The following is an 18,727-nucleotide window of genomic DNA, read 5'->3' on the forward strand; positions in this document are numbered from 1 at the left end:
CTGATTATGTAATAATGACTTGTATCGCAATTATGGCCAATTCCTTCAGCTTTTGCCCTGTGTCAGGACCTGTGTTAGCTGCCTTATTAATTTTCTTAATAAATCCTCATGTAGCTTTGTGAAGTGTCGACGCTTAAATGTCCCCCATTACAGGTGAACACACAAACTTGGGAGGGTGAGTGAACTCCCAAGTTTGGGTATCTATTAAGAGATAGACAGACCAGTATTCAAATTCCAGCAACATCCTATGTTATGGAGGAGGTAGAATTACTTAAATGCACTCAACTTGACCTATTGGGGGAATTATTCCTGGTCCACACTATGTTATTTTGCTTCCTTTTGTTAATTTCATGGCTGAGAAGGAACATATAAAACAAGAAATGTCTGTTATATATATATACACACACACATATGTGTATGTATAAATTAAATGTTTGAGTTCTTAGTACTGATTTGATTCCTTTTTTCCTTGATAGCACGGAATAAAACATTAATTGACATGGCAGATGATGTAGACATTCATCAAGAATGGCTGAAGTCAGACATAGCTTGTGTACAGACTGTGTGTTATAGGAAACAACTTGTACTGGAAGTTAGATTCGTGATATCAGTGTCAACTCAAGTTCCTGAGACTTGTTGGGATATACACTTTTGAATTTGGGACCTTAATTACCTAAAAGGAACAATATGTAGCACACGTTGTATTAGCAGTGTGTGTTGAATCCAGGAAGTAAAAATCATGTGCCCCCAGGGAAGAGTCTACCAGGTGCAAAACTATGAGCTGAGAAAAGGCAGTGAGGCACTGAGCCAAAAGGAAACAATTAATGTTCCTTGGAAGAGGACCTAGAAGACCTCGGGTCACTAAGTCAGTCCAGTGGTGGAGAGTCAAATTTCCTCATGCTCTTGTTTGTAATCTAAGTTGATAATTATCTTTTCAAAAAGAACTTTTTGAATGAAGGAAGGAACGTTGAATGAAATTGCAAAATTCATATTGTATGAGCATGTGAACACAACTAAGGAAATAAGAAGTTATCTTACATGTGCATGTTAAATAAGCACCTGCTTTGAATTTGTAGCTTTGAGAGATGTTACTTTTTGAAATATGTGCAAGGAAGCTCTGTCATTGGAGGCAGATGCTGGAAAGCTCAGGAGTGGGGAGAGTGAAATCCTTCTTAAGCAATCACAACAATTTCTCTGTATCTCCCCTTACCCCAAAGTTCAGTTAGATCAATAGATTTTAGGAGAGTAATTGTACCTGACTTTCTCCAACTTAACTTTATGGCTGTAAATACAGAGAAGTCACTGGGCTTGTTTCCTGGAAGAGGAAATGAATGACATATGTGTTATGTGTCATGCAGTTTTAATACCATGGCTATTCATGTTAGTGCTGAAAGTGTTTTTATTTCTAATCACTTCGTGTTTTGTTAGTGAGTGGCCAGTGCTTAGGTCAATATTTGGTTGAAGATGGTAAGTGGAAACAATGATAAGAAATGCTCTTATTTGTTTTCTATCAAAGGGTAATTTTTTGAAGACTAGCAACAGAATTGACTTGGCTCGTGACTGGGAGTGTAGACTAGAATTCCTTATTTCCCCCTCTTCCTCTCCCCTTATGTTGTACTGCAGGATGGAGGCGGGAACAATTTTCCCACCATGTGTATTTATTTGAAAATACTTTCTACTTAACTCTAAACTACTCTTCTGGCTGTTTATTTTCTTTACTAATTGAAAATATTGTCTTTCTGTTTCTTGGAAATACAGTGATGTTACTGTTCACAGAGACTTGTGATGGACTTTGGTGACAAGCTAATTGACTCATAAAATAGAACAGCTTTGCTTCAAATGAGAAAACAGATATTTGACAAGCAAAGCATGACCTTTGACCCTAGTAATGAGTCTGTCTTTTAAAAACGCCTTTATTTACCCCTAATGTTTCTCGAGTTCCTCGGTATGTACCATTGTTCAGAGCTGTGAGTGCAGGCTGGTTAAGACTACTGTGTGCATTTGTAGGATCTTTTGCTGTGAGATTTGGTAGGTGTGAGTAGTGTCTACAAGCCTGTAAGCATAATGTTCCAGTGATTTATTACTGTCTAACTCATCACTTCCAAACCTAGCTGCGTAAAGAAAATAATTACTTATTTTCCTTACAAATCTGCAATGGAGACAGAACTCAGGGTGTCAACTGAGGCAGCTAAAAGTGGATAATGGACCCACTTCCATGTGGCTTATTTACACGGCGGACAGGATGGTGGGGCTGCCATGCTTCCTCTCCGTGCCCTCTTCTCCCAGGGCTCCTTGAGTCTCTTCACAGCCTGGCACTGGAAGTCTAGGGCCTGTGGTGTTGCAGGTGAGAAGCTCGAAGTCGCCAGGCTCTGGGAGGCTGTTCTGGGAGGGGCAGATATTCTTTTCTTTGCGATGAGGAGTAACTGAGAATTTGTAGCCATTTGTAAGCTTCTGTAGACCAAATCCGACTATTTACCTCACCTCTGAGGCATTCACTTCCATACCTTTTGGCATGTCACATGGTCTTGTGTGCCTTGTGATGCCCCCCCCCACTTTTTTTTTTTGTCACTTTATTTTCAGTGGGGGCAAAATTGGTTCGTGGGGAAGGCAAACATTCCTCATTATTGACAATGGGGATTTCTGTAGCGCAGGACACAGATACACGAGCATCTGTGGTATTCATGGTGGAAAATAGGACAAATGAGTCTAAAAAGACTCTTGGGGGAGTAAAGGTATAAAAATCTTCGCAAAACATGTCTAGCCTGATCATTGTCCTTTCTTCCATACACCTGTTTCAGCTCGAGCAGATGCCTGTGTCAGCTCATCCCACCAGGCAAACTTAATTGCCCTTGTTCAGCTGATGGTCATTTGCATCTGCCATGTGATTGAGCTGGTTATGTGGTGTCGGTCTGATTTACCTGAGCTTCAGGTGGACACACCATGCACCTATATAGTTATAGTTTTTTTTTTTTAAAGATTTATTTATTTGTACATACAGAACTGGGGTACAGGCCAGAGGCTTAGGGGTGGCAAGAGGCTTCACCAGAAACAGAGCGGGGAGCAGAACAGTCAGATCTACGAAGCACACTGCTGAGGGGAGCAGCGGGCGGGTCAGGAGAGGTCTGCCACACCATGTGGTCACCTCCGGGGCAGGCAGGAATAGAACTCATGCGGAAGCGGCTTTAGATTCTCAAGTGCTGTGCTTTAACCCGCTGCACCACCAGGGAGGGCCTATATAGTTTTTTTCTGTCAACAAACCATCCACTTCGGTGTACATTTTTGTGACAGTTCTAGGAACGGTCTTTCTCCCCCTCCTCCCGCTTTCCAAGTGCCGCCCAGTCTTGTGCCTCTTCTTCTCCCTCTGCTGGCTCTCTTCCGTTTGCTGTATGGATTAATATCTGACCTTAGTCTGTGGAGTCCCTAAGGACGGGTAGGACACCCCATTCCCAGCCCACTTGGAGGAGGAGAAGGAGTCCCTTTCGAGGTGCTAGGTACTTTCAGATTCTGCTGAGGAAGCAGTCATTACCCACCCTCGGGTCGGTTCGCCATCTTGCTGGGATCCCCGGGAAGGAGCCTTCCTGCTGAGGTGTCGGGGTGCGCACCTTAGGCTGGTCTCTCTCTCCATGTGGCTTTGCGTGGGAGGGCAGCCCCAGAGCGCTTCCTTCTCAGGACAACTTGCCTGACTTGAGTGGCTCCGTGAGGCCGTCATCATGTCCCTGTGGCTGAAGGCTGAGGGTGGCTGTGTGTCTGGCATGTGGGCTCAGACCAGCTCACTGCCAGGGTGGGTTTCATAGCCGGGCAGCTGCGGGGGCGGGAGCGGCATAGACTCCATGGATGGAGGGAGAGAAGTCAGCGAGATAACGCATGGGCACGTTGATGGCGCTTTTTAAATTCCCATAATGTCTTTTCTTCTCTCACCGAATATTCCATTTGTTCATTAAATATTCATCTAGTGACTGTTTGCCAGGCCGTTTGCCGGGGACTAGGGATACAAAGAAGAGAACGTAGGGACAGTACGTGTTGCCATTTGGGAGGAATACACTGGTTTTGGCACTAGGTTCCCGCGGGCATAGCGGGCCTAGCACAGGCAGGCTCCTTCTGCCAGGGCAGGAGGTGGGCAAGTTCAGAAAAGCCTTCAGAGCTGCGATCATGGTTTATCAGGTTGCAGCCCCTGTCTCCCTCTGTGTGGATGACTTTCTTCTCTATTTTTATAAACTCTCTTAGGGCCATCGTGCAGAAAGTGTATTCTCCACCCTCAGTCGATAGCTTTGGAGCACAGCACTGTCCACGGATCAAAGTGACCGTGGCTTGCCAGAGCGCTGGAATGTTGACTTCCTGGCCATGGGAAGACTGGGGACAATGTTATTTTTAGTTTTCTTCCCACCTGCTAAGGTCATGCTCGGTTCTGCAGCCACTAGGACATTGTCCTGCAGAGAGATTTTTGTCCGCACAACGTCCTAGCACAAACGAAGCGCAAATAACCCGAAGGCGCGTGGACAGGTGCGCATGTGTGTTTATAAGTGTGTCTGCTGTTCTGAGGAACAGAGCTTCCATTCACTGACCCCAGCCCGCGGAGTCGGGACTGTACGCAGGAGCTAAATCAAGCCCCTTGGGGACTGCAAGAAACAGTCTCTGGAACCTGAAATTCATTTATATTAGTGTCTGAATCTTATTGTCTTGTTGGACTTCATTTTTGTTTTTTAAAGCGTTTTCTCTGATATTGCTTTAATTCTCTGCTCTGTGTCCTCACTTCCCACTTGGGAGACCATAAGCCCAGGGCTGCTTCTGGCTGTCACTTGCTCTCGATGGGTTTGGAAAGGCCCCTCGCGCTGAGCATCTTGGGGTGCCCTACGCAGGCGAACTTGCTCTAGGCTTCGTCTGCTACTGAATTACAAATAACTCACATTAAAGTTTCCGTCAAATTACTGCCAGTTGCCTTTTGAAATGGTAGACAATACAAATGGACAGAAAGAGAGCAGAGGCAATCTCCTGTTCAAAGTGGTGTTGATACTTAACGACAGAAAGTCGGAGGGAAAAGGACCCGGATCATTTGTGTCTGTATGTGTATACAGGTCAATTATTCTTATAGATACTTTACAGAATTATTGGGGTGATGTTGCCTCCTGTTAGAGAGTCTGGGTTCTGACATGAGGATGTCTCAGGCTCAATCTATCCTGCTTTACTGGAATATTTTTGAGTATTTTGAGATAATCCTGCAAAATACCTGGTGAGTGGTATAGTAAGCTTTGTGTGTTTCTGTCTCTATCTCTCTCTCTCACACACAGTCATTGGCTGTTTTATGATGAGTCCTGTGTTTGGACTCTGCTCAAACCTACACGCTTCCATTTCATGATGAGTCTTATACTGTTCATTACAAAATTAGGTCCATGATGCAGTTCTAAAAGATGTTACTGCAGCTACCGTATGAGCTAGCGACTGGTTGGGGAAGTGATCTGGTCTAGGGGCCGGGAGAGGACTGAATATGGCATTAGACAGCTGGGCTTCTGGGGCTGGCTGTCTTTGAGACCTGTAACTTAGGGTCACTCGGACAAGCTGCCTCACTCTTCTCTGGGCTTCATAGTCTCTTCATCTGTGCAATGAGATGGTGGCTCTAGGTCATCTGACTAGGAGGTTGCTCATGTTCGTAATGCTCTGCCATTTCTGGATAGTTCCTCACATACAGTTTCAGGGTTTCTGTGTTCACTTTTATTTGTGAGGGAGGCTAGGACTCATGTCTGTGAAGGAAGGCAGGGTCATAGTAAGCTAGCAGTCAGCACCACGGAGACATAAGTATCTGAGCAGGGCTTGGAAATAATAGATAAGGCTAATATGTATTTCAGAATAATAGATGTGTCTCTTCCAAGCCCAAAACACTCTTTGGTGATTAACAATATGAATTTTGACTTCTGGCCTTTGTCAAGAATGTAGACAACTGGCAAAGCACCACTCTGACCCTATCAGCAGAAAGAGTAAGATAACTAATGAACTTGTAAATTCTTTTGAACTCAACAAGAGCCAGGATTAAACTCCATCCAAGTGGTCTGAAATGTATAGAAAACAAGGTCTCCGAAGAGAGATCACACACAAGTTATGACCCACCTGTACCAGCATGGAAAGATGATGGCCTTCTGTAAGAAAAGTACAGCTAAAAGATGAACAAATTTCTAAGGTCAGTTGTGGCCTAACATGAGAGTGTGGAAGCTACGGTTGGTAAATACCCAAAGGGAACCCATGTCTACTTAACGTGCTCTTCTAAATGGGCTCGAGCTAGGACTCCAAGAAAGATGGAGAGCTGGGCTGGAGGCCAGCACATGCCTCCTTTGAGGGCTGGAGGAGGCTGCAACGTAGCCTTTCCTAGCCCTTTCTGACCTTTGTCACAGTGTCGGAATACACCTTACCTTTTTATATGCTGGACTTGCATGACGCATTTGTGTTTTAATATTTAAGAATACTTATTTTCCAATGAATTTTAAATAAGGAAATTTCTTATTCATGTGGTGACTCTGTCTTCTTCATGGAGAGCCAGATTTTTGTCTTTTGTTCTGCATAATGGATTTTAACATTTATATGAAAAATGTCCAGTGACCAAGAATCATTTCAAGTCTCCTTTGTCAGTAAAGGCTTTATTTCATTTTTGTTCTTTGTCCATAATGCTGATTCACATTTCAAATTTCTTTTATGGTCTAAAAGGTGTTATTTTTACTGTCTTGTTACATTATTTTCAATGAGAAAACCAACTATCATCTTTGTTTCTTTGATTATGAAACTGGGTTTGAATATACTTTAGTATAATTTTCTTTCTATTTTTTTGTGTTTGGGGCTTGTTGGAATTTTTGTGCATGTGGGTTTATAATCTTAGCAAATCTGGAAAATTTCTGACTATAATTTCCTCATTTTTTTCCTGTTCCTCCTTATTCTAACCAGGACTCCAATTATACATGGATTAGGATATTTGAAATTGTCTCTCAGCTCATTGATGTATTTTTCCTCCTTATGCTCTGTTTTATTCTGAATAATTTTTCTATATCTTCAATTTTATCATTTTTTCTACTCTAAAAATCTGTTATCAATTGTACCTAGCATAAGTTTCACCTCTGCTATTATAGTTTTTATCTTGAAATAGATTTGGCTTTTTTTTTATTTCTTCAGTATTGGCTTAACTTTGGGAATGTATAAAATACAACTTTAATTCTCTAGTTTACTCATTACAACACTTTTGTCAGTTCTGGGTAGGTTTTGATTTGTCTCTTCATTATGGATGCTATTCTCCTGCCTTTTCGTATGTCAGATGATTTTTGATTGGATGCTAGACAGATTGATTCAGCTTTGCTGGTGGCTGTATATTATTGTATTCCTATAAGTGCTCTTCAATTGTTTGTGTAGATCTTTGATCTTTTTGGGTAGTCCTTTAGAGATTTTCAGGTAGATCCAGGACAGCAGATAGTCTGGGGTTGAGAGCCCCAGTTTCGGGGTATATACCTTCTTGAGTATTCCACCCAGCACCCTGGGACTCATGTGTTTTTCTAGTCTGATTGGTGGGAACAGGCGATGGGGCTGATCGTGTGTGAGCACCAGGAGCCTAATCTCTAATCCTCCTATTGGCTCTTTTCCAGCTTTGGTTAGTTTCCTTTCACGCATATTCTGATTAATATTCAGCTGAATATTTAAGAGGACGCTCTGCAGACTTCAAGAGTTCTCTATCGGTGCAGATCTCTCCTCGTTTTGTCTTCCCAGCCTTTCATCTCTGTCTCTTTGGCTCACTGAGTCTGCTGGGCCTTGTCTGTATTTCTCGTCCCTGCACTGCAGCCTGCAAATTCTCAAGGTGGTAAACTGGGCGGCGGTAGAACTCATTTGTTTCAGGAGTCACTTCAGCGCCTGATATTCAGTGCCTCACAAACTGTTGTATAACTTTCTTCCAGTTTGGTTGTTTTAAGTGACATGGTCTTTGTTGCTCCTGTTTGATTGAAAGTGGAAGCCAAAAATATTGATCTTTGGTTGTTTAATTGTATTCTGTGCAGTACGATACTGACCAGAGACATGTGGGGATATTACTCAGAAAAAAACAAAAACAAAAACAAAAACAAAAACCCTAAAGCCTTATTCCTGGCCTGTACACATCCTGTTTTAAAGGCCAAAAAAAAAAAAAAAAAACAGGTTGGCCTGTTTAGGTCACTACTTCCCTCTATCTCTCATTTGCTCACATTATCTTAGTTGCATTTGCATGTTAATTAAATACAGTTATGAGGTAATTCAACTGTGCTTGACTTTTTCATGAGCGGATGAAATTTCTGTCATTTTACATCGGGACTACGTCTTCTAATGCCTCTAAGGGTCAAGCAAGTCATGTAGATGAAGCAAGTTGGGAAGGCTTGAAATGAGCATAAAAAAGCCACTGGTGTCTAGTACAGAAGAGGAATCTGGCAGTGGGAGAAAGAGGCGCCTTCTGAATGCAGATGAAATGGTCCGGGTAGCTGAGGATGGGACCACCAGTTAGGGCTCCTTGCTTCTATGAGGGAATGCAAGTCGCTCTGGCTGATCTTCCCGGCTTGGAAGAAAAAGGGAAATGCCAAATTTAGTCATATGCATCTAATGTTTTGCATACTACTTCGGACTGTAATCTTAAAACAGCCTCTCAATCAAATAAAACTGAGTTATAGGGGGAAAGTGTATTCGGGCCAACAGTTTGCAACCTGTGATTAACAATACATTGTATAACTGTGACCAAGAAAAATAGTTTGGAAGATGACAGAAACAGAAGCTACTTAAGCTAGGAAAATAGTGTGTGTGTGTGTGTGTGTGTGTGTGAGAGAGAGAGAGTGTGTGTGTGTGTATGTGTGTGTGTGTGAGAGAGAGAGAGAGTGTGTGTGTGTGTATGTGTGTGTGTGTGTGTGTGAGAGAGAGAAGTATCAGGACCAGAAATAAACACTACCCCCTCCCCAGTGGGTCTTCACCAGCCTTGGGGACTTTCTGTATACTCTGTGGGCCTGGAGTTATTTTTGTGTTTCTCCCACATAATCTCCTGAGAGAATCTGTGATGCTCAAAAGAAATGCTTCCATAATTAAAGCAGCATGAATAAATATGGGTGTGTGAACATGAGTATTTTCAGTCAGTGTAAAAATAGCTATCACTTTAATATATATATATATATACACATACATATATATACACATACATATATATATATAGGCAACCTTTACATTTATGAGTGTCTGGATGGAGACCTTTAAAATTAGCTGCAACTTTTCTGAATAAGCAGATACAGAGAACAAGAAGGTCAATGCTAAATCGGTGCAAGTCTTTCTTTTCTTGAAATAACAGGTCAGTGTAAATTAAATTAAAAAATAATCTTTGAGCTCAAATGGGGCAATTTTGTATATATTTACTACATTTAGGATATTTTGTAACCCTGCTTTACATTTTAAAAGCACAAAACCAAAGCTCCACATTAAAAAATATTTAAATGAAGCAAATTCAAGTGGGAGAAATAAAATTTTCTTATATTCTGTCACATAGTGACTGTAAACTATAGATAAATCATTTACTGTTTAACTGAAACCTATTTTTCTTTTATATAGTTTTTGGTATGAAACTGCTAGAATAAATATTTAAAGCAGACATCATATATGAAATGATAAATGAAAGAGTCTATTAATGGTCACAAAGGAGTAGCGCAGTTATTTCTTTTCTCCTATTTGGGATCTGAGCAGACTTTAACAAAATAAGTGCTGTAAAATATTTGGAGACCACAAATGAACACTGTGTTTCTTACCAACTCCCAAAGCAACAGAATGAAGTGTGACCCTGAATGTCAGCTCAGAGCCCTACAAAGTTTGACACTTGCACAAATCAGCACTTGTTTGGGGTGCTGAAGTTCTTCATTAATTTGGTTCACCCACTTGTGCCTCATAAGTCTCCTACATTTGCAATATTTCCGAAACTTGAACGGGCCGTGACCGAATCGGTAATTTGCAAGTTAAAGCTGTTACAGCACCCTGCAAAGGCTGATGAAGCCAGGGTTCAGGCCTTCCTGTCTTCCCTCTAATTTGAGAATAGTGTCCCTGTTGTTTAGAGAGAGAGGAGGCAGGATTTGCCTTCCAAAGATGCTTTATATTTTGGATGCAGAATCAATACAAAGGTGAGCTACACCCAATTTGAATTGGTAAAATATGTAAATGTTCGCCTGCTAAACTGTCAGAGATTAATGCCTGAATAGAAGCAGGGAGCGCCAACTGTAAAATCATACACGCACGGCGATTATCCCGTCGCATAATGGGGCTTGATGCAGAGGCTCTATTTTGGGATCGTGCATGAACACCAAATGCAAACAGCGGAGCTTTGTTTAGTGTGTCCAGGACAGTGCCCTCATTTTCTGCGACACTATTCACTGTCCTGCTTTAAGCATGAATACTGCATTTTCCTTATGTGACTCTGTGCATCTTTCACTCGGGAGCTGTGGCGTTTCCTTTTTCTCTCGAGTCTACCTCTGCTGGCTCGGTGTAGTGCTAGTGTGTTCTGTCATTGTGAGCTGTGTTGTCAGTGCTGCACTCGTTTGTGCAAAGTGCAAGCGGCAGCTGCATTTTGACGTGATATAGAAATGGCATTTTAAAGTGGACAGATAAGAACACAGAGGCCCTGAAGTACAGGCAGTGAGGCTGTGACTGTGGATCTTTGCTCCTCAAAGCAAGTTCCGGCCACCCAAACGGAGTGTCCTTGCAGACAGAACTTGACTGCTTTTGAGACTTGGAATTTCGTCTCATTGGGGGAAGCCCGGTGGGCTTTCCTTAGACTTGGCTGGCTTGGGAGGAGAATATCCTCTTTAAGGTCTGCTGTGCTACTTTATCATCAAGGTTCAGGCTGTTGGCATAACTGAGCAGATTCACTTTTTAAAAGGACGACATTGTTCTTCATCGCTGTACTTTACTAGTTACGGTTCCTTTTAAAATTTTTGTGCGTTTCAGTTTAGCTCACAGATGAGAATTCATTTGCACTGGTGGCCTCCTTTCGTGGCCACGGTCAGGCACCTCAACTTGGAAGCACAGTGGCAGTGAGTTCATAGTGGGTGGGAGTCAGACCCCTTGGTCCAGGCCTCAGCGATGGTAAAGTGAGACTCCTTTGTCAGATCCCCCGGCGCTGTGTGGTCTCACTTGCAGGCTGACTGTGGTGGGTGTGAAGGACAGTGGCTCTCAGCCCACATCGTCCCAATCTGGCCTCTCCAGGTCAGTCTCCTGGAGGACAGTTCGGCTGACCTCGGGTCTCCTGTGCACCGGTGTCTCGGTCAAGGACGTGCACACTCAGGTCAACGGCCTGTGTGACGTACCCCTTCTCATCATTGTCACCCCCACCCCATTCCATAAAACAGCATTGGCGGAATCTCCCCCAGGCAGCGGGCTGTCGCTGTCACACCTCTACTACTGACGATTTCCAAAGAAAAGTGATGTAAAATGTAAATTGTCAGGAAAAGGTGTGTTAGTGTAGACACAGGGATTCGTCAGATAATGTGCATTTTACTTCGCCCTTTTCCTTTATTTTCTCACAGTAAAGGTTGAAACCAAAACAAATATTCTTTTTAATTAAGTATTTTTGTTATTTTGTTGTTGTTGGGGACACACTGGTTTACAACACTGTATGTTAATTAAGGATATAGGTCCCCTCCTCGTCAGACGTGTGTGATCACACCACATCACCAACGAGGTGCCCATAATCCTCCACCACAGCCCATTGGGGGCCCCCCACACCTTGCTCCCTATTTCCCACTTCCTTGACTGGGTAACCTTAGTTCTACAGTCATTATTCTTGAGTTTATTTTGGTTTAGCTTTTGACTGCCGCTGTTTTGCTTCTCTATATTGGGACTGAGTGAAACCATCTGGTATTTGGCTTTCTCCTTCTGACTTACTTCCCTAGCATCATTCCCTCCGTTTCCATCCATGTTGTCACAAGTGGTAAGCTCTTGCCTTTTTATAGCTGTGTAGTATTCCATTGTGTACCTATAACACACCTTAATTTCCTCATCAGTCCTAAAACACTTAGGTTGTCTCTTTACATTGGCTATTATGAATAGTGTTGCTATGAACATAGGAACGAGACGACTTTTTTTTTTAAAAAATGTCCTTTTTTCTCTTTCATTTTCAATATTGTCTTAGCTTCTATCTTCAGCTCTCCCAATGAACCTTTCAGTTAGATTTGCACTAGTCATTTGTTTAACAGCATTGCCACTGTGGGAACCCTTTCAGGCAGAGACGAGCATTCCTTGAGATGATCCAGCTGCACCTTGATGTTCCAGCTGCACCTACCACTGTTGTTCTTCTCAGGGGTGTGTGGTCTAAAATGCGAGCGATTGAGGGTACACCCAGCTGTGGGAGACGGGGCTCTGAGGAGCAAGGTGACGGGGCTTACACGGCACATGGGGTTGAAGCTGGAATTGGAATCTGCTATCTTCCTCACCCCAAATTAGGATTTTTAAAATGCTTATTTTTTTTTTAATTAGCCCCCCTCGCCAAGCTATCAAGGGGGTCCTGTGTGTGCCCGCAACGTCCAGCGTCTCTGTGAGCTTAGCGACTAGACCGTCAGCTGTGACGTTCGGTGTGACAGTCATAAAATTGGGGACAGGATGGCAGTCTCAGAACCTCCAGGATGTGGGGCTGCCCAGCCCTGAGGAGCACGGGGCCACTTCTAGGGACATCTTTGGGAATGTGCTCTGTGGCTGAGCTCCACATGCTGTCACTGAAACCCCGCAGGGTGCAAGCCAGGGGCAGTCAGGTTTCCCGTTCTTGTTCTCTTACATTCTCAGTGGCTCCTTCACCCCATCATCTCAGGCTGCTTTTTATCCTGGGGAGAAACAACTTTGGACCCTCACTCTGGGTGATTGCCGGCTCTCCCAGACCGTTTGGACTCTCCAAGCACCACACTTTCTATTGTGTGGCAATAATTGGGAACGAAGACAGAAACTTCTAGATCAATATGAAGATTTCTCCTAGAGGACAAGGTGTGGAAGGACGAGGTGGGATACAACGGGAAAAGGAGGATGGTGTTATGGGAAAGGGGGGGTCGGGGTGGACTGGTGGCCTCACTGTGGTGTGGCACGTGTAGTTCTCTCTCCATGACACACATTTGAAACTTACCTTATGGGGTAGCATGACTCCATTAAAACAAGACTCTGCACGTTTTCAAATATATAAATTAATACTCGCTGGGAGGTAGAAAGGCAAGTCTCTATCTCATTTAAAGAAGTATCATGATGGATAAGTTTCTGTGCTGAGATGTAACTTATCAGGCAGGGTTACGTCCAAGAGACAGTAGTAGGATTGGGGGTGTTGATTGGGGTGCTGACTGGGCCAGTCTGAGATCCTCAGAGCAGGCTTTGAGGGAGGGTCGGCTGGGACTCTCAGGCACAGACTGATGCTGCATTGGTAGAATCTCTTCTCCAGGGAGCCTCAGCTCATCTGCTAAGGTCCTTCAAGTTGTTGTGTTAAACTCACCCAGATAATCTTGACGAATCTTCAATTCAACTGGCCATGAACTTTAACCATATCTAAAGTTACCTTCCCAGCAACCCAGGTTATTGTTTGATTGAGCATGGGGTGTCTAACCAGTGGACACTCAAACTGACTATTGGCTGGATTTCTAGCAGGTTCTATGTGGGGTTAGGAAATGGAGAGCTTGTATTGAATCAAATTTAAAAACCTCTACTGCCTTTGTATTGGATTGGAGGGGAGCTGTTGGTGCTTTCCTTGGGGATGCATTTCATCATCCACTCCTCTCTCCCACCCTCACTGCTGTGCACGCCACAGCAGATGCAGAAGGGCCTCCTTGCCTGAGCAGGGCTGGTCTGTGGACCCTGCTGTAGGGATCATTATTTTTAAATTCATACTGTGCCTTCTTTCATTTTGTCCTCTGGATCGCTTCCATAAATACGCCTTGGACATCTCTGACGTGTCAGGAGCTGTTTTAGGCCCCTCGATACTTCACAGAATAAAAGAGCTTCTGCTCCTATAGCCGGTCTGTGGTGCCATACAACAACACATATGGATTAAGTTTCATAGTGATGTTGAATAGGGATAAGAATATCAAAACTGGAGGTGGAACTTGACAGTGATGAGGATGTATGTGCTACATAGTTTGTGGGTGTCAGCATGAATTGAAAATTCAGTCTCCTCTGATCAAAATGTAGAAAAAGATTACCATTAAAAGGAGTTGAACATATAACTTTTCCTTTTCTTGGTCTAGTCAGTAATGTTTTGCTCAGTTTTTTAATTTGCTGGTTAGTGCTGTGCCGCAAGAGAATTAAAGAGTTGATGATTAGCATGACTTCACATTCACCATTGTATTTGTCATACCTTTCACACCTCTGTGAGTGAGGTCACTGCGACAGCACAGTATGCATTTATTTGCTAGTTTGCACACACACTGAGTTTTGTTCTTGCCAAAACACTGGAAACTGGAAATATTAGCTCAGTGAGTACTTACAAAACCGCCACACACCTGCTTTTATCTCGCTTCTAACACGTGCATGTCCTGCCCTTACTCCACCTCCTGGTTGACTGACCAGGAAGGAGGGACTGGAAGGAGGCGGGCTCTCACCCCTCCTGCCTCCTGCCCTGTGCTCTCGATTGTGAAGGGCTGTCTATGCCGGGATGTCTCACAGAGGAAAATGATCCAACACAGCTCCCAGAGCGTTCGTGTTTCCGAGGACCCAGCTGACTTTTGTTGGGGGCAGGTTCTCCTTCAGAAGGGAGGCCCCGGGGGTGTCAGCGGTCTGTGCCTAAGTCAGGGATGTCCCGAGCTCGCCTTGTGCGCCCTTTGCATCTCGCTGAATCCCGAACTGTCTTGCCTCTCGTCCTACTCACTGTGTGCAACCCTGTCCCACTGGACTTAGCTTACAGAACACAAGCTCAGAGGTAAAGTTACTAAGAATTTCAAGATGGTGGTAGGCCAAGCATGGCGCACCCTGACTGCACGCCCTGGAAGCAGCCAACGTGCATGCACTCAGGCCTCTGCTCGTGCAGCGGATGTCTCAGGAGCTGACGTAGACCAGGGTCCTGCAGAAGGTGAGGAAGCAGCTGTGCGGACTCCCCAGGCAGGAGGGGAGGGGCGTGTTCAGAGAATCCCAGCTGCAGACTCCTTGGCCTAGTCTCCCGGAGAAAAGCAGGCCGCTTATTTTGACCCAAGGCAGGTGAGTGGGAGTGAGGGCAGGAGAAGACATCAGAGACGTAGAGGCCGTGAGTCATGTCCGGTATCAATGACAAGGAAGGACTGAGAATTTTTTCTGAAAGGCTGAGAGTTTTAGAGGGATGGCATGCTTAATTAGCTTTTAGGGGGATCCCCCGGGCTGCGGTGGCAAGACTTTGGTGGCAGGATTGGAAGTGGTAGGATCGATTTCGAAGCTGCTGTGACAGACAGCAAATCAAGACAGCGCCCACTGGGTGGCTTAGCCGAGCAGCGGCAACATAGGGTTGGTTTCTGAGCACACTTCAAAAACCAGTGCCAACAGGCATGGCATGTTCAGTGGGTATTTGCCTCGGGTCCTGGCCAGAGACAGCAGGCAACATGGTCCGAGAGGCCACAGAGAAGTAGAGAGTCTCTTAGAATTCTGCAGCCAGGCCTGGCAGGGCAGGGGGCAGGCAGAGGGCAAAGTCCTGTGTTCTCTTTCTTCACTTCCCCTTGCATCATCTCTCCACTTTCCTCCAGAGGCCTCCTCTAGCTTTCTCTCGCGCATCTTACTTACTCAGCTTGGATTGCATCTCCAGGACTGCCTCTGTCTTGGAAGAACTCCTGGGAGCGTGGTCCGCGCGACTCCGCCCTTCTCCCTGTGTTTCCGTGTGTCTGGTGATGCCCCCCCCCTCACCCCCCGCTGCAGTTGCCAACGCACTGGCCATGCTTTCCCTCCACTTTACTAAATCGCGCTTGGCCGCTGGTAAACAGTCACAGTAACAGAGATTTTGCACGGGGTTTGTGCTCCCATCACACCACCTTTGATGTCTAGTATTGAACTGTATTGAACTGGGTGATTGAATTGGCTGATTTTTTTCTTGCTTTTTAGCACTTTCAGACCATGCTGAAGTCCAAGCTGAATGTCCTCACACTGAAGAAGGAACCTCTCCCAGCCGTCATCTTCCATGAGCCCGAGGCCATCGAGCTGTGCACCACCACCCCCCTGATGAAGACCAGGGCTCACAGCGGCTGCAAGGTAGGGTGGGGAGCCGGGGGTGGCCCTGCTGCCTCGGACATGAGTCCTAAGATTTTTTCACTGTGGTGCCTTTCTTCTTCTTCATGGATTTATTTAGTTATGCATACAGTACTGGGGTACAGGCCAGAGGTGGGGATTGGTGAGAGGGTTCTCCAGAGACAGAGTGGGGAGCAGAACAGGCAGATGTGCTGAAATTCACTGCTGAGGGGTGCAGCAGGGAGACAGGAGAGGTCTGCTGCGCCCTGTGGGTCAGCTCCAGGCGGGCGGTCCAACCCTGGGACAGCTTCATAGTGCTGGGCTTTAACCGCTGAGCCACTGGAGAGGCCCTTGTTGTGCATCCTAAGATAATTACTCGTAGGCTGAGCCTGGGAGGGCCCACCATGGTGCCTTTCTTAAAAAGTGGAGCTGTGTAAGGGCTCCTCTCAGCTCACTGAGCGATGGCGGTGCAGATTTTCACCCTGCTTTATTGTTCTTTACCACCCCACATTGACCAGCTTTTTCAGTACCCAGGAAAGGCTTGTTTTTGTCTATCTGACAAAACCATTTCCTCCCCATACTTTCTATTGCACTTGGAAACTTCAGGCTTTGTAGGAAAGGTTCCGTCCTTAATGATGATTCCTCTCTTTGTATTTGAAACCTGAATAAAACTTAAGTAACCGAACAAAGCCAGTCTTTTAGCATTGGTCCTCTCAGTCTTTCGGGGTAATTTTACGTTTTTGTTTTGCTGTAGCGCTCAAAATTTGTAGTAATATTCATGTCTCAGAATCCATTAAGAAGGCATTTTTCATTGGTGGAGACCATAATGCTGTCTTGGAAACAAAACTACAAAGGAAATGTGTAATTTTTGCAAGCGACTGGATTCCTTCTCTCGTGATATTCCAAGAGTTGATGAGTATAGTAATTGGTTTAGAAGTAACGAGGAAAATATTTATGCAGATTTTATCACCAGAAATTTGTTTTGAGTAGTGAAAATGAAGTATGAGCGGAAAATGGCGCGCTGGCCTGCAGCTCTTTTATAACCTGTGGGTACAGGCTTCTCGTTGCAGCTCGCAGGTGAGGGAGGCAAAGGCCAATTGGCCTTCTGGCTGGTGTCTGGGCCCCTCCCCGGCTCCTGCTCAGCGGAGGCCAGACTGCAGCCTACAGTGCCCTGAGTGGCTGGGCAACACGCATCTCACCCACACCCGTTCATTCCGCGAGATCTGGGGCCCTGGAGTCTGGGGGACCCAGCGTGAGCAAGACCCGGCAGCGTCTTTATGGAGATTAGCCTCTCCTTGGAGGAGAAAGCAGGAAGTCGAAGTAAACAAGCAACGGCTTCTGGGGAAGCCCGTCTGTAGAGGACTTGTGGGAGATCTGTCAGGCAGAGAGAAGAGGGTCGCTAGTTCTCAGAGGTGAAAAGGGGGTGGGGACTTCAGGATGGTCTGGGTACCCAGAGTTGGGAAGGTGGTAGCGTGGGGTCCAGCAGGGACCTGTGTGGGGGAACCCTTGTCATCTGGGCCGGGAGTTTAGATTTGCGCCGTCTTACTGTGGGAACCGTTGGAGGGCCAAAGCCAGCAAATTGTAGGACTTTCTACAACACAGTTTTCAGTGGCTGCTCTCGAAGGCCACTTGGAGCTCCAGAGGGAGCTGCCAGTGGCTCAATGCCAGTGAAGAGAGAGGATCCGCCGGCCTGGCCTTGGGTCCCCTGTATGGGGTACTTCTGGTGAATTGATGATTTAAAGGAATTACAAAATGCCCAAAGTCACGTGAGATCAAATGATGTGATTCACACCCTAGAGGTTTTCTCAAGTCATTTTGAATTCTGTTTGTGTTGGGGAAAACGCTCCCTCAGAAGCAAGCTGAAATTTGCAGGGACAAGTTTAAGGATAAGAATTTAGTTTGGTAACGTCTCAAGAGTTATGTTTACATGGGATGGAAAGAAAACGCAGTTGCAGGATATTCCTGAATGAAAGGACATAGCCATTCTCCATAGACGGACAGATGAGTGGAGATATGGGGTGGAGATGGAAGGGAGAGCAGAGGATGCCGGGAGAACAAGACTGTCATTTTTTTCTGAAAAGGAGTGTATTGTTTGAGGTTCACACATTTTTTTCCATGCATCGTCCCAGGGCGGGTTCATTAATTTGACCTCTAAAAAGACATGATTAGAGTAGAAAGCATTGTGGCGAGGACAGGGAGCGAGCGAGAGGGCTGCCCTGGTGTGGGCCAGCTAGATGAAGGGGAGGAGCGGCCCTTTGCGCTGGCCATAGGGAAGACCCCTGCCTTCTCGGGGCGGACACGTTCCACTGGCTGGAAGCTCTGCAGGAGTCCCTGGGAGTCCTGAGGAGGCTGTGGTGTAGACGGTCGCCATCCTGGACTGGGGCCTGGGCTGCGTCCTCTTGGAGGGAACAAAAGCTCCAGCGTCCGGCTCCTTAACTTGTGTTCTTGAGTCCACTATACACTTATCCAGGTACTGGAGTGGCAACTTTCTGTACATGGCCCTTTGTATCTATTTTTCTGTAAAAAAAAAAAAAAAAACCAAACACCTGGGGCCCTCCCTGGTGGC

General features: G+C 45.3%; 1 protein-coding gene across 2 annotated transcripts in view; it reads left to right on the forward strand.

The window, feature by feature from the left end:
• Positions 1-18,727, forward strand: part of PID1 (phosphotyrosine interaction domain containing 1) — a 197,564-nt gene that overhangs the window by 75,532 nt on the left and 103,305 nt on the right. For both annotated transcript variants that reach the window (XM_012728534.1, XM_012728530.1), the window contains exon 2: positions 16,039-16,185. In XM_012728534.1, the coding sequence (XP_012583988.1) occupies positions 16,051-16,185 (135 nt within the window). In that variant the 5' untranslated portion in view covers positions 16,039-16,050. The remainder of the gene's footprint in view (positions 1-16,038; positions 16,186-18,727) is intronic.

The sequence above is a fragment of the Condylura cristata genome, unplaced genomic scaffold, assembly GCF_000260355.1.
Source record: "Condylura cristata isolate star-nosed mole 26May11 unplaced genomic scaffold, ConCri1.0 scaffold00002, whole genome shotgun sequence".
NCBI lineage: Eukaryota > Metazoa > Chordata > Mammalia > Eulipotyphla > Talpidae > Condylura > Condylura cristata.